Genomic DNA, 16,115 nt, shown 5'->3' on the forward strand with positions numbered 1-16,115 from the left:
TGTTGTTTTGAGAAAGTAAATAAACAAATAAATTCGAGTGCTTGGTAAATAAATTGATTGTGTAAAGAAAGCTAGAATATACTTTTTACCTTTTTTGTTGTGTTTGTAGGTGTTTAAAACAATAGAGATTATGTCACATAGGAAGACTTCTAGAAATTAATTAACACAAGTTTTTTTGCCTAAATAAGTTTAAATCTTTAAGTATAAATACAACTCATATTATATTTTTTTAAGTAAAGTTACAATTATAATAACATAGTAATAACTACAGAAAATTTATTCGATAAATTATTTTCTATCTAAGGTAGATTTTACAGACATAAAAACTTTACTTCAGCTTACTTAAACATTAATTTTAAGTCAACAATTAAGTTATTATTTGGTATAATAATCTATTAAATTTTAATTTACTGTAACAAAACCTTAATTTATTGTTGCTTATTCATGTATTATAATATATTGAAAACATTTAAAACTGAACTTTGGTTATTAAAAAACTAAACATTTTGTACCCTTAAAAGAATTTTTTGAAAATTAAAAGAAAACTACTGTACTGACTTTTTAAATTCACACCACTTTTCATTTTGGATATAAGAAAAAATATTAAACTTAAGTAATAATTTGAAAATTTAAACTAAAGCTTTTTATAGTGTACTATATTTATATTGTAATGTATTTAAAGTACTAAGAAAATGTTTTTTTTTTGTTTCAGATAGTTTCCAACAATTTGTCTAAAACAAAAAAATATTTTTTAAACGGTACGTTTTATAAATTTGTTAAAATTTGTTTTAAAACAGTATATGTATAATTTTATGTATCTTAGTAAGCAATATCTAATTTAAATACCGCTTCTGTTTTGTTAAAAATTTTAGTTATAACATGTAAACTTAAATGCAGAAAAACCGTTTATCTCTCTTAGGTACTATAAAAGTTCCATTTTGTGAAGTTTTCTAGAAAAAAACTCTACTGCTTAGGTCAGTTTGATCACGTGATTACTCGATTTCTAAAATTCAAAACCCACATACTGCTTTTTGCTGAAAATTCAGGTGTGGTTAATTTAAATATATAAATATTATTATCTAGAGGAGATGTATGTCCAGATTCAAACCGTCAGCACCATTTTAATAGTTTTTATTTGTTCATTAATTAAAGAATTTAATGTTGGTGTTGTACTTTAGTCATCACTTAGATTGGCTAAGCTTGGATCAATTATTAGAAGTTCTTCATCTGGGCTTTAAGAGAATCCAGATGAGGTGAACTTCTGAGGACATATGACTCTTCTGCCCCTAGCCTAGAAAGACTATCCAGGTATTTTTGCTTTTTTAATAGTGTAGTGTTTGCAAATTTAATAAAAAAGTTGTTTAATCAAAAAGTTTTGCAGACATTACATCAATTTTATTAGAAGGAAAACCTGGAAAGATAATATATAATCTTGTATTAGTTTTAGAAGATGAAACAATAGTTTTTTTTATACTTAAATGAAATAATAATATATTAATATATTAATAAATTTTATACTGATACTTTATTTTTATTAGTTTTTATGTTACAGATTATTTGGCTCTTCTTACTACAATAAAATTGTAATCATGCATTACTAAATTGCTTGGCAGCTTTTTAAATTTCCATCAATGGAATTTAACATTATTTAATTGTTATTAGCTGTTTTTTTAATTTTTTATTATAAAGATGTTTTAAAAATGGTGTTTCTAGGCAATTGTATAAATTTTAATGTTATAAGTGCCTTTTTGTGAATTTTGTTCTAAATTTGCTATTTTTAAGTTGACAAAATAAAGAACCTATAATAGCTCAAAGATCTTAATTTATTTTACTTTTTCTCTAAAATAATCAATTAAATGAAATAAATTTTTTTTGTAATAATATATAGCTGTCAAGTTGTACATAACTAACTTAATTGAAATATTTAGTAAGCCTATGCCAATAATTAATGTTTTATTATTTGTATATTAAACTTATGCTGTATTTATGAATATGGTGTATGACCTGTGATCTATTATATATAGTAACTTTTTCTTAAATCTGATTAAAAGGCTATAAAATTTTATAGTATATTTCAAAAGCTTGAAAATACAGATGTTGGAAAAGTGTAATGCAAGTGTTTGACTCAAGTTTTTTTTATAAGTTGATCTGTAGTGAAAAGTTAACACAGTTTTCATATTATATGAGGGTCATAGTTTGCTAATTTTCTATTTCTTAATGGTAATCAATAACTCAGGTGATTTAAAATTTCAACTAATTAAGTATTTAAAAATTAGCTCTCCCTCCAGCCAGCAGGCTTAGTTTGGCACTATTTAGACTTATCCATGGCAATTTTGTTTTACCAATTAAAAATTATGTGTTCATTACAGATTAACATATTAATTGAATTTTATTGATATAGATTTATTTTAAATGTACAACTAGTTGTAATATTTTCTGCATGTAACCATTTGTTTATAAAATCATCCTCAATTAAAATGATAAGATGTTACACATCAGTACAGCTAGCTCAAGTGTTAAATAAATAAGTCTTAAGTCCCACATTAAATATTTTTCTTCATTATTTTATATTTTACAAAGAACATGTTTTTATACCTTAGACACTAAAAAAAATATTTATTTTACTAATAACAGGGTTGCCACTTTTCCTGGAAAAACCTGGAATTTGACAATTTAGGCAAAAATAACCTGGAAAAACCTGGAATTAACGAAATTTTGAAAAAACCTAAAAAACCTGGAGTTTTTAACAAAAAACCTGGAAAAACCTTGAATTTTTTAGAATTTTAACATGTACAGTAGTTAAATTTCAGTTTGACTCAAAAAAGGTACTGTTGAGCTTAATTAATAATCATATAGATAAAAAAAACTTTGTCATCACTAAAAATTTTTTTATTAAAAAACACATTTTTAGTAGGTTAACAGTACCTTTTCTATCTTTTTATACCATTTAACACAGTTTCTTACCTTAAATTTAACTTTAAGCAAAAAATAGATCCAAAAATGTCTACTTTTAAAAACCTGGAAGAAACTTGAAAAACCTGGAAACAATTTTGAAAAAACAAGTGGCAACCCTGTAATAACTTTATAATGCTATAAATTTTCCTTACTAGAAAAAGGGCAAGAATGTTTCATTCTGAATGAATTATTAGTCTATGGATTAAATTTTGTAAGTGTAACTGTTGTAATATTGGTCATAAAAATGGTACAAAAGTAATATATGTATGGACATCTTTGTTTAAATATTTTTCACTTTAATTTTAAAATTATTTTAAACACCATACATGCCAGGTTAAAAAATTCCAAAAATCTTATGTTATACAGACTTGCAACAAAAACCTGAAATCCTGGATTTTGACAATTTAGGCTAAAAAATCTGGAAAAGCCAGGAATTTTAACATGTAAGTAGTAAAATTTCAATTATCTATCCTATAGATAAAATTTCCTTGTCATCATCAAGTTTTTTTTTATTTAATAACACATTTAAAGGAACTTCACAATATCTTTTCAATGTTTTTATACTATTTATTACACTTTCTTACCTTATTTAAACTAAAAATAGAAGCAAAAATGTGTACTTTTAAAAACCTAGACAAAATTTTAAAAACCTGGAGACAATTTGCAAAAAAACACTTTGAAATCCTGTATATAAATGCAGATTCCAGCATGCATTTTGGTATACAAGTTTTGCTATATAATTATACAAGTTAGTGAAGTTTTTCTTGTATTTTACTACTTAAGTATTTCATTAAAATCTGATAATTATTTCTAAAATTAAATTTTCTTGACCACAACACTACTCCATGGCTTTTCAAATTTACTTACTACAAGGATGCCACACACAGATAACTCAGGCTGACTCTGCCAAACTCAGAATAGTTTGATTTTTTTTTGTGAAACATTTTTTCTGTAGAAATCAAGCTTGTTGGACGTTTTTTAAAATCTCAGGCTGGTTTTTTTACTTAATTCTCTTAGAAATATTTTTTTTGTTAATTCCTTGTAAAACATGTTTTCTCTTTTTGGCTTAAATTAGTTTGTTTTTAATTTTTCCATCAACCCAAGCTGATAATGCTGACTTAATCTAACTCGGGTTAATTTTTTGGTCAACCGGACCCTACTTTTTGCATACAAGAGTGACAAACTCTGTAACAAGTCTTTTTTAATTTGTTTAGCCCATTGAATACATAATTTTTAAGCTGTAAATAGGACTTATACCTTCAGGCCACACAATTTTTAACTCATAGTGATTTGTTCTATAAAGAAAAAAAAGTTAAAATAATAATTTTTAATTTTAGAATAGCTAAAATTTTTATATTTGAGTAGAGATGACACTGATTAATATTTTACTATGGGAGCCTTAGCATATAAAAAACATCTTATAATAATGAATATAAGACTAATTTTGAGTGAATTATAAAATATTTTTATTGCAAAATTTTTTGTGTACACTGAAATAATATATGCACAGGTTTTTTTTTGCCCAAATTGCATTATTTAGGGTTGCTAGAAAACCTGAAATCCCGGAAAAACTAGAATTTGACAATTTAGGCTAGAAAAACCTAGAATTTGAGAAATTTTGAAAAAAAAACCTGGAATTTAATGGCAACTCTGATGACAAAACTATTATAAAATTGCTTAGGATGACTAGCCATTTTAAGGTTACTTAAATTACTTTTGGTCACTTGATTGTTTTTTATTAACTTTAAAAATAGCAACCCTGTAAAAGGTGTTCAATAAAATTAGTTGTAATTAAAATGTAGCTACTTATTTTGAAAGTGATTTAGGGTAATTTTTTTTATTCAAATTTAGTATAATCCCAAATTTCTAAATAAGTAGCTAAAATAAATGTTCATTATTATCATTAAATATAATCTCCAATTTTCCCAGTTAATTTTTCTGCCTAGTACATAAAATTTTTAAGAATAAAGCACACTTTCAAAATATCAAGCTAATTATTGGCTTTTAAATCTGTTTTAGATACTTAAATCCATCAAAGATTTAAAAGCTTTAATGATAGTTTGGTTCTTACTAATATTACAAATGCTGGCTCAAGCTAGTTTTTGTTTGTTCTTAAGCTGGCTGTTTTGCTTCTTAATTGGTACTTCTGTTTTGTGGCCAATAAAAAATAAATAATTTAAATGAATTGGTCAGTGATCATCATGCTAAAAAACTTATGGGAGCTTGCTGTTATTTAACCTTGAATTTTTTATTAAGGACAAAATTTTCCTTATGAAGATCAACTTGAAAACTTGAATTAACTCTGCATTCCATTTTAACCAATATCTATTATTTTGTGGTCAGTTGCAATGTTACAATTTAATATTGTTTTTTTGCATCTTTATTATTTGTAATTTTGCATCCTAGACTATAAGTTATGTCATGTTAATTAGTTTTTAATGAGTTAAATCCACTTTTTAGTTTTAAATTTTAAGTTAGTTCTTAAGTTATCTCAAAGGTAGTTCCATTTAGATTTTAGACCCTAATACTTGATTAAATGCATTTAGGCAGTTGTTATATATTGACTGAAAAAAAAAGTAAACCTAGATTTTATTGTAGAAAATAAATAAATAATTAAGTGTTAAATTTTAATAATTTGCTTAAGTAATAAAGCTTAAATTACTTTATAAGTAATATTGGTGTACATTTCATAATACAATTAAGCAACATATGACTAACTATATTTTTATCTTGTTTTGAAATTAGAAGATATATTTGAAAATAGCTTCTAATTATAGAGATATAGTTATTTAGTTGTTTAATTTAATGTATCTTTTTAGTTAGATGTAATAATTGTTAACCTGTCACATAATATGAATTTGAATTCTAGTGTATGATCTACAATGTAATAATTAAATTGGTAAATAGCTTTATTGCAACAATGAACTAGTATAACTTAACTGCCAAATGTAACATTTGGAGATAAGAGTACAGGATAGTGTTTTGTACCAGCTAATTCATAAAAATATTATTTATTTCAAATGCTTAATTCTTTTTTAAAAATCAAGTTAAATAAAAAAAAATATATTCATTTTATACTTATCTTTTAGAATTCATGTGTAACATGACCAGCTATAATAAGTTTATACAAATTATCTAGGACTTAAATTGACTTACCCTGTCAAATTTATTATTTTGTTTTGATTTAGTTCAAAAACCCCTAAATGATCTTACAATGACTAATAGTAATAAGACCATGGGGTGAAATTTATCACAATAATTTTTATTAGCTGTTTTACTAAAGCTGGTTTCAAATTTTGTAGAACTTTCATAAAAATTTTATAAATGAAAGGGTTTTAGGTTATAAAATTTGTTAATGTATTTTTATTAAATTTTCCTCCAATCTATGAAAGCTCGTCTGAAAGTTTGTCTAATTTTTTATTTTTCACCTGGAAACTCAAATCTCAGGAGACCTTTCTTTGAACTATTCTAAAACTTTTATATTCTTAACTTGAAAAAAGTTCTTGTTCCTTATTGAAGGGTTATTTTCTTCAAATTACAAACAATTTGCATGTATTTTTTTTAATCAGTAAAGAATTAAAACTAGAACTTATATTTACCCTATGTGACCCTATTAGCATAGTTTTCACACTTTCTTTTACAGTTAACTTATAACAAATTCAACAAAGAAGAAGATGAGAGGTTCAAGCGGAAGATACAGTGACAGGCGCGATGACTACAGGAGCGGAGGAAGCAGAGGGGGTGGTCGCTACGACGACAGGAGTAGGGGTTCAGGTGACCGTCATGGCGGAAGCAGGTACGGAGGAAGCAGCGGCGGTTACCATGACAAGAGGAAGGGGGGCAACAAGTTTGAAGAGACCAAGAAAATAAGGTGGGACCTGTCAAAACTTACCCCCTTCCAAAAGAACTTTTATCAGGAAAACCCAACAGTTTCAGGAAGGTCTGATGAGCAAATAAAGCAGTTCTACAGATCAAAAGAGATAGCTGTCACCGGAAGAGATGTCAAGAAGCCAGTTTTCACCTTCACTGAGCCCAACTTCCCCAAGTACATGACTGACAAACTGTTGAGCATGGGCTTCACGTCGCCCACTGCAATTCAGTCTGTGGGGTGGCCTAACTCACTGAGCGGTAGAGACACTGTTGGTATTGCCCAGACTGGTTCTGGAAAGACTCTTTCCTTTCTCCTGCCTTCCTTCATCCACATAAACGCCCAGCCTTACCTTGAAAGAGGTGACGGACCAATTGCATTGGTTCTTCTGCCCACCAGAGAATTGGCACAGCAAGTTCAGCAGGTGGCAAACATCTACGGTCCATTGTGCCACGTTAGAAATACTTGCGTCTATGGAGGAGCATCAAAAGGACCTCAGATCAGAGACCTTGAAAGAGGATGCGAGATTGTCATTGCCACCCCGGGAAGGCTCATTGATTTCTTGGACACTGGCAAGACGAACTTGAGGAGATGCACCTACTTGGTTCTTGATGAAGCCGACAGAATGTTGGACATGGGTTTTGAGCCCCAGATCAGAAAAATCATAGGTCAGATCCGTCCAGACAGACAAACTCTTATGTGGTCCGCCACGTGGCCTAAGGAAGTGCAAAAGATGGCAAACGACTTCTTAACAGATCCCATTCACTTGCAGGTGGGATCAACGGAGCTGACTGCCAACAAGAACATCTTGCAGATAGTTGACGTTTGCGACGAGAACCAGAAGCACAGCAAGCTGATGCGTTTGATGGAGGAAATAATGGGAGAAAGCCAGAACAAAACCATCATTTTCACTGAAACCAAGAGAAAGTGTGACCAGATCACCAGGGACATGAGAAGAGACGGCTGGCCCGCAATGTGCATCCACGGTGACAAGTCACAACCTGAAAGAGACTGGGTCTTGAACGAGTTCAGGTCAGGTAAATCACCTATCATGGTAGCCACTGATGTAGCTTCTCGTGGTATTGACGTGAAAGGCGTCAAGTTTGTCATCAACTACGATTTCCCCAACCAAGTTGAGGACTACGTGCACAGAATTGGCAGAACCGGAAGGGCGGGTCAGACCGGAACCGCCTACACTTTCTTCACAACCGGAAACAGCAAGCAGGCTAAACCGTTGGTTGAAATATTGCAGGGAGCCAACCAGCAGGTAAATCCCAGGCTGCAGGAGCTGGCCAACAACAGCTATTCCTACGGCAAAGGGCGCAACGGCCGCGGTTCCTACAACAACAGGGGTAACGGCAACAGCTACGGAAGCAGGCACCAGGGTGGCGGCTACCAGCAAAAGTCCAGCTATGGCTCCAAGCCCTCGTACAACTCCGCACCCAAACCTTCGTACCAGTCTTCCAACTCGTACAGCTCCAAACCGGCTCAGCCCACCAACTCGTACGGAACCCCGCAGGCCAACAGCTACAAGCCGCAGAGCTACGGATCGACAGCTCAGCCCGCGGCGCAGCAGTACGGCGGGTACGGCGCTTCCAGCGGATACTACGGAGCTCAGCAGCCGCCCATGCCCCCACAGCAGCAGTCTTACCCCCAGCCACCGCAGAACAACTGGAACGGGCAGTACAACATGTGAGCAGAGGAGAGAAAGTCATTCCAGTGAACATTTTTTAGCGAACAGGGCCGGAGTCGTAAATTAATATAAGTTTTTAGATTATTTTAAGTTCGAATTAAATGTGTGTTTGTATACATTTTTTTTGAAGTTACTAGACAAATTAAATATTTTTTATTTTAATATTAACTTTCGCATGTTTTAAAATTTTTTGTAACACTTTATGTCGCTTTTTTATCTTTAATAAAGCTTAAACACTGAAATTAACTTATGTTATTAATTTGTACTGTCATTTAAAACATAATATATATTAAATATAAAATTGCTTCATTACTAGAAGAGCTTCTTGAAACTACCACCTAAGTTAAAAGTTAATGAAAAGAAAGTATAAAAAATCTAAATTAAGGTAAATTAAATGACTTTTATCATGGAACTTAAGTTTTATTGGTTAAATAACTTCTGGTGTTGACCTAACTCCAATGCGCCATTTGATGCAGTTAATGTTCTAAATAACGGATAGTGTGGCCCGCGAAAGTCTTAAGATTAACCCATTACGTTAAAAGAATAAATGGTGTACCTCTGTTTAAGACTTAGTCTAGGGATTCCAAACTAATATTCACGATCGCCTACCAAATAGTTTTATAAAATAAACGCTCCCCCTCGTACATAATGTCGCCAATATGCTAGTCAATTCCCTCTAATTATAAAAATTGCCCCTGAGAGGTTCCCCAGTTGAGTGTAACCTTGCTTAAATGTCTTTGTTAATAGCTTTATCTGTTTAGTCTGGGGTTTGCAAACTCATTATTATGATCACCCACTAAACAGAATTATTAAATAATCTCTTTCCGTATTAACTGTCGCCCGTTTGCTAGTTTATTCCCCACAAATAACCGAAATCGCCCATGGAAGGGTCACCAATTATGTGAAACTCTGCTCTGAATTAATTTTATTATTATTTTAAAGGTTTACCCGTAACCGCATAGAAATAATTATACTAGCTTATTACTGAAAGTTAGTACCGCCACTGTTATTATATTATATGAATACTAGTTGGCATAAAAGACTACTTGCATATCTACGTTTGATAAACACAGACGAGCGTTAGCTCTACTCTAGTGTAATAGCTATTTTTGGAATTCAACATAAACTCCAATCTTTTAAACTATAATTTTGTTTTCTCTAAAGCTGACTAAAATTCTTATTCTAAAGAAAGTTCCTCTGTTTATTTTTTAAACAATTTCATTGAATTGGGTTTAGATTATTGATGCAGGGCCCCTTGACTAGTTTGACTTTTTCGGCATGTAATTATTCTGATCGCTACAAGTAAAAATATATCTTAAAATTGTTATTATTCTATTGTATTTATGATAAGCCCAATTCACGATTTTAAACAGAATTTATCATTTTTGTATGTGGCTTAATCAAAAAACAATTAGAAGATAACAATATAACACACTTGGTTGCATCAAAACCTGTACTTTGACAATTTAGGTTCATAAGTCTGGAATTTGGGAAACTAAAAAAAACCTGGGATTGTAAACAATTTTTACATGTAAAGTATAAAAAGTTTTGATTAGACACAAAAAGTCATCATAGATAAATTTTTTTGTCATTATTAAATTAAGGGGCCATGCATCAATTATAATCCTTAACTTTGAAGGTGTGCAACGTACGGGCCTTCTCCATCCCGTAATGTATAATAATCAACTTCATTAAAAACGAGTTTTTAAAAGTTACTTTAATCTATTTTTGATACACTTTGGTTATTTCGTTATGATCAAAAAAGGTTTTGGCTTATTGTAGGATTGTACCTGCACAATTTGAAACTTTATTAATTTTTCTGGGTTTTATAGTCTAAAGTCTTTTAATATTCTGTTACATGCGAATATTCTTTTCTTACAAGTCTGCATCCATGAAAGTTACTTCTTGTAAATATGCAGTGCAGGGTTGCCAAAGTCAGGAAAGTATGGGGATTTTCGAAAAAAGTCAAAAAACTTGATAAAAACATGCTCTTAATAAGGAAATTGATCTTTACTAAAAACTGCATTTTCCTAAAGCAACTTTCTAAAAAAATATACTTTGCAATCATTTTTTTTTAAAGGGTCTAATTGAATTTTTTGAATAAATTGAAATACTTCATTATATCACATGTGTATATATTATGTGTTAGAGTGAGTTTATATTTTGCTTTAAGATGTGTAATTAGAATTACTTGTACTAAAAACTAACATTCTACGTATAAGTTTTAACTTAAATCTGATTTAGAAAAATTTGGAAAGTTTTTCCGCTCAATCTGTGGCAAAACTATATATGGGTTACTGACACTAAAACTATACCCATACTTTACCAGTGGTATTCAACCTTGTTAAAAGTTGTGCACAGTAAAGTATTGAAAATAAATCTTCTGCACACTAGAATATAATAAATACTAACTATTTTTTAAAAATCACTTTTTTTTATTTCATGACTGTATTAATATATAATCAACGTGTTAACATGTTGTAACTTTTTTTTTTTAAATTCTTACAAAAGTCATTTAAATACATTTTTTAACCTTAATAAATTTTCTGAGCACAGTAAATAATTTTTATGTTTGCCGTGAAGACAACTGCTTTAAACATTTGTTTTTCAAGTTTGCATATACTAACAATACAGTATAAGTATTTAAAATAGTATAGTCAAACAAGCATGCAAATATTTTTTAGACGTACTTTTTGTTTTTCTAACCGACTAAAATATTACTTACTTAATCTTATATTTCTTCGGTTTAATAATGAATAACTTTGTATATGTAATAAAAAGGGTTTTTCTTATCTGTACTTAATTTTTTAAAGCTTAATTTAGTGTTGATCCAAAAAACAAACTCACAACCATAAAAACTTGATACTTTTTTTTTAAATCTTAACTAAGATAAAATTGAAATTCATATGAATTTTTCCGATCAGGTTCACATACAGAGAAGAGCCTTTTGTTTGAAAATAACCAATTTTATAACTTTAAGAAGTTAGTTATTATTTAATGTAGTTTACTGTTCTAGTAAAAGTTTAAATGCGCTTTGTCAACAACTGATCGTGGATTCACTCTGGTGGCAGTGATCACTCGGTTGGATTGTTGTTGCAATTGTTTGTTGTAGCGCTGGTCAACACTTGCTCAGGGGCTTGAGCTTCATAATTTTTTTTCCACTTTGTGGTTTTTATTGTTGATATTTCAGCTTTGTTAGTGCTATCCAAATGGCGTGCCACCAATGGTTTTTTGTTAAAAAGATAGTTTTTATTTCTTGTTATAGTTAATTGATAGTCGAGTATTAATAAATCGTTTTTGCTGAAAACCGTTTATCGTTGCAAATAGTAGTGCTTGAGATGTTTTTATTTTACTATAAAATAAAGTTGAAATATCTACCTCACTTCATTACACTAATTGTTGCAACACCTTGTATTACTTTTTTAATCTTTGTAGTTTTATGTTCTTTTATTTTTTCTTTACGCCTATACTATCCAGAAACGATTAAAAGCCTCTACCACCACAAAATTAAAACAATTGCACTATAAAAACAGAAAGTACACTCTTTGATAGAAAAAATAAAATGGACTGATCATCTAATTAAGGCCTACCGTTTACTTAAAAATCAGGTTAAGAGCCTTCTTCAAAACCTGTTACAAAAAACTCGATTCTTTTTGTTTCACAAAAGTTGTTTATGATCTTTGAAACACGTGGTGGCTCACAGGTTTCTGTTTACGGACCTGATGTCCACCCACAATCTAAGTTATACTATGAAGTTATATATATTTTTAAATCAAAGCGCGTAAAATAACCGATCGTGTAATTGCATCACCAACAAACTGTTACTTATAAAAGTTTCGGATTCAACAATGTATTTGTTATGTCTCTAGAAACAGGTGTTCAGATGTTTTTCAACGGCTACTACAATTTAGGACTGTTTGCAAAAAAACAACTGCCTCTGATCATTTAAGCTGGTATATTTAAAAAATAATTTCATCATAGTTTTAAACTACTTTTGAACGTACTTACTTTTGGTAAACCCATTATATTTGCTGAAAAAAAACTATGCAAGCTTTTAGTAGTTTTACTAACAACTATTGAACAGAACTAGTTTTGTCCTTCTCTAAAAAAGAATCTACTAATAACTTACAGCAAACTTGATCACTGTTTTAAAAAGGCTGAAATAGGATAGTTTTAAAATTGTTAATAACTAAGTTTAAACATTAGGCCATAATTTTGATTGCAAAATAAAGTTATACAAAAATAAAAATTATAAATAAGATATTTTTACAATTAAAAAGAGAAAACTAGTGGGAAACTGGCTTGTGTGGTAATAGAATTTTTTCATAAGTAGTTATAGCAAAGTACACCTTTACTAAAGACAAACTTCTGTTTTGATGCCAGGTTTTTAAAACATAAATATAAGTCAGCAAAATTTTTATTGTTTAAAAATTGCTTTAAATTTAAGCGTATTCAATTTTTTATGATTAGCAGCGATTGTATAGTTCTTATTTTGCAATTACAGCTTTTTTATTTTTTTGAAAATTTGATAAGTTGAGTTTGTTTTTTTTAATTAAATTAAGTAGGTTTAAATTCTTTATGTATGTAACTTTATTATAGTAGAAGTTTGTTTAGATCAAAAACGTAGTTGGTTTGATGATGATTTTTATTAAGTAACAAATGAAGAACAAAAAAAGCAATTGGTGGTTTGGGTTGCTACAACGAAAAACGATCTTTACTAAAACATAAGTTCAACAAAGATTTTTACAATAAAGTCTAGAACTAAAACAAACTTTCAAGTTACAAACAGTTACACAAAAATGTTATTTTCCTGGTTTTTTAATAACTTTTTGGGGATAAATTTTTCGTGTAAAGTAGAATTTTGTAAGTTTGTTTAACTACGAGGTAGTTTTCATGATTAGTTTTTTACAATACACACTTTTGGTTATAAGCGCTTTAAAAAAGATAGACGAAGTAATATATGTATAATTTAAGTTTTTTTCTGTTGAAGTGAACAAAATATCTTTTTTAAATCTTTGCAGAAACAATTATTACCTTACTTGAACTCAACATTTATAATTTTTCAAAATGCTTTTCCAATGCCAAGGTTTCTAAACTAATTAAAAGTAAAAAATTGCTGATACAACGTTCTATTAAATGCAAGTTTGTTAGTTTAAAAAAGAAGGAATATTTTATTACAATTGCAATTTTCCTCAGTCTTCAATTTTTTCATTTAATTGATTTGGAAGCTAAAAAAAATTTTTTATCAGTCAAGATACTTTTAGCGCAATATCTCAAAACATTATTTGTGTTAATTAATCACACATTATTTATAAAATGTCATATATAAAGCAGTGCTCTAGTTATTAACTAGATTTTTTAATGCATTCAATTAAAGTTGAATAAAAAAATTAGTCTGTGCCTGAGTATTAAGCAAGACAAAAATTATTTCACAACAAGCAGTTGTAAAATTTTATTGTCAGCATATCAATATAAAAAATAAAACTTCGTTTTAAATTAGTTGACTTCTAAGTTACAATAGGAAGTAAAACTTAAGAATATACTGCTATAGGTTCTATTTAAAACGTATGGCGTTATCGAATTTTAAATAATAAGGCAACGGATTCTACATACTAAGGAAATAAATTTATAGTTAATTGCAGTGAGTTCGTTTGAGCTAAAATTGAGCTACTTACGGAAAATTCAGTAGTGATTTAAAGAAGAAAATATTTAATGCAAAACATTAAGAAATAATTAATTAAAAATCAGAAAACATTCAAGTATGACTAAAACTAATAACATTCCCTAATGCTGAACAAATATACAAAAGAACTAAAATGTACAGGTTCAAAGTGTACTTAAACTAATTTGAGAGCCTATTTTAAATTGTTTTCAGTGTTGTTTATTGAACGACAAAAAAAAGCGCTCAAAATATTTGGTCCTAAGACCTGGTGCACGAAAATACCTTTCGGTTATCGAGTCGCACACCACTTGGATACCTTTTAACGTCTTGTCCAGGACAAAACTTATTGAAAAACTTATTCTTATTTGTTTCGCTCAAGTTGTTTTCCACTTAATAAATATTTTGCGGTTCAGATATTTCTGCATGGCGGGCTAAATGTATTTCGTAACATACATTCATAAAATATTATGTACTTGAATATATATTTCAAAAAATACCAAAAATTTACAAACAGTAGTTTGGTACTGGTTATTTATTTTATGTAGTATTCACTATCTGTATTTGACACTTAGTTGCTTAAGGCTTCGGTGTTTTAATATTCGCCATTTGTAGTTATACTAATACCGAACCATTTTATAAGTCCTTACAAACACATTGCCTTTAAATTTGGTCGATTAACAACCATTGAAATTCCGACATTTCAAACTCGAATAATTGTGAGTTATTGTTTACTTTCAATATGAAAATTTTCAAAATTGTTTTCTACCAGCATAATATTATTTGTTTTTTTTTACTTTTTCGAATTTCAAGTAACTCTTTGAGATACGGCCCTTTTAAAGTTTTTACAGGAATTTAAAACTTTTAAAGCTTCTACAAGAAGTTGTAGTGCTTTGAATTTTAGTTTATCTATGAAACAGTTTCTAATTTAAGGTAAGCAACCGATAAAATAATTATTATTTGTAGCTTTGAAAAGCATCCTAATTAAAAATTTTTTTTTGTTTTTAAGCTAAAAATACCATCAATAATATTTTGCAAACAGCTGCAAAATTTGCTTGTTGTTTTTGGTTAAGAAAATATGTTATACAAGTTTTTAGAAAATTTAGTTTACAGTTCTAGTATTGTAATTTTATACAAAGCATTTCTTATTTCCTCATTATCTTATCTCTTTATCACTGTATTATGGTTTATTTATTTATGAGAAAAGAAAGAGTTTGATAGCTAAAGGAGTAACTTGGAAATTTTATTTTAATTTTTCAAATGATTCTAATTATGACGTATTAATCAAAGTTTCAAGACTGATAAGGCTTTGCAAACTGCATTGTACATTTATCATTATTCGAGCTAAATGCGAAGAGTTGAGTACGTTTACTGCTCAAAAGTATGGCAAGAAATAAGATGGTTTCATCAAAGATGTCTTGCACATGTGCTGATGTTGCTTTTTATGTATTTTTATTTGTGACAGCAGTCTCGTTTTGTTTTTTTGTTTTTGGTAGCATCTGGTCGGTTTGGAACGGAGACCTGGACGGTCTGACCCACGGACACGACTTTGAAAACAGCCCGTGCGGTTTCAAACAGGGCAAGGGAAGCTTTGAATTGAGAATTCCCTACAAGCCAAAAAGCTATAACCTCAACAAATTTAATTCGAAACTTTTGGAGTTTTTAAAACTGCCCAAGCTGTCTGTTTGTGTTCCCGAGTGTCCCTACCGCGAGAACACGACCGATTTGCTCGTCGGAAGCGGGTACGGGCGCCTGTTTGATTCAGAAGGTGGTTTTGTTTGCGGGGAATTACCTGATCACATCGGACCGTACCAGTTGGAAGGAGGGAGGTGCAGTCCGGCAGGAATGTTGGAAGATCGCTTCTCAGCAGAAGAAGCTTCTTTCTACAAAGAAAGTGTGAGTTGTTTGTTGCTTTGTATGATGTAAATGATAAGTCTAGT

General features: G+C 29.8%; 1 protein-coding gene across 1 annotated transcript; it reads left to right on the top strand.

Annotated features, from left to right (window-relative positions):
• Nucleotides 1-1,049: 1,049 nt before the first annotated feature.
• Nucleotides 1,050-8,752, top strand: LOC145844591 (uncharacterized). Its single transcript, XM_082951990.1, has 2 exons — nt 1,050-1,308; nt 6,599-8,752. The coding sequence occupies exon 2, from the start codon at nt 6,630-6,632 to the stop codon at nt 8,517-8,519; it is 1,890 nt and encodes a 629-aa protein (XP_082808116.1). The 5' UTR covers nt 1,050-1,308; nt 6,599-6,629; the 3' UTR covers nt 8,520-8,752.
• The last annotated feature ends 7,363 nt before the right edge of the window (nt 8,753-16,115 follow it).

The sequence above is a fragment of the Thalia democratica genome, chromosome 9 (assembly GCF_965202585.1).
Source record: "Thalia democratica chromosome 9, ktThaDemo2.hap1.1, whole genome shotgun sequence".
Lineage (NCBI taxonomy): Eukaryota > Metazoa > Chordata > Thaliacea > Salpida > Salpidae > Thalia > Thalia democratica.

What these genes read in the sequence shown, in the direction of transcription:
- LOC145844591 (XM_082951990.1), top strand. Translation starts at nt 6,630, where the DNA reads ATGAGAGGTTCAAGCGGAAGATACAGTGACAGGCGCGATGACTACAGG.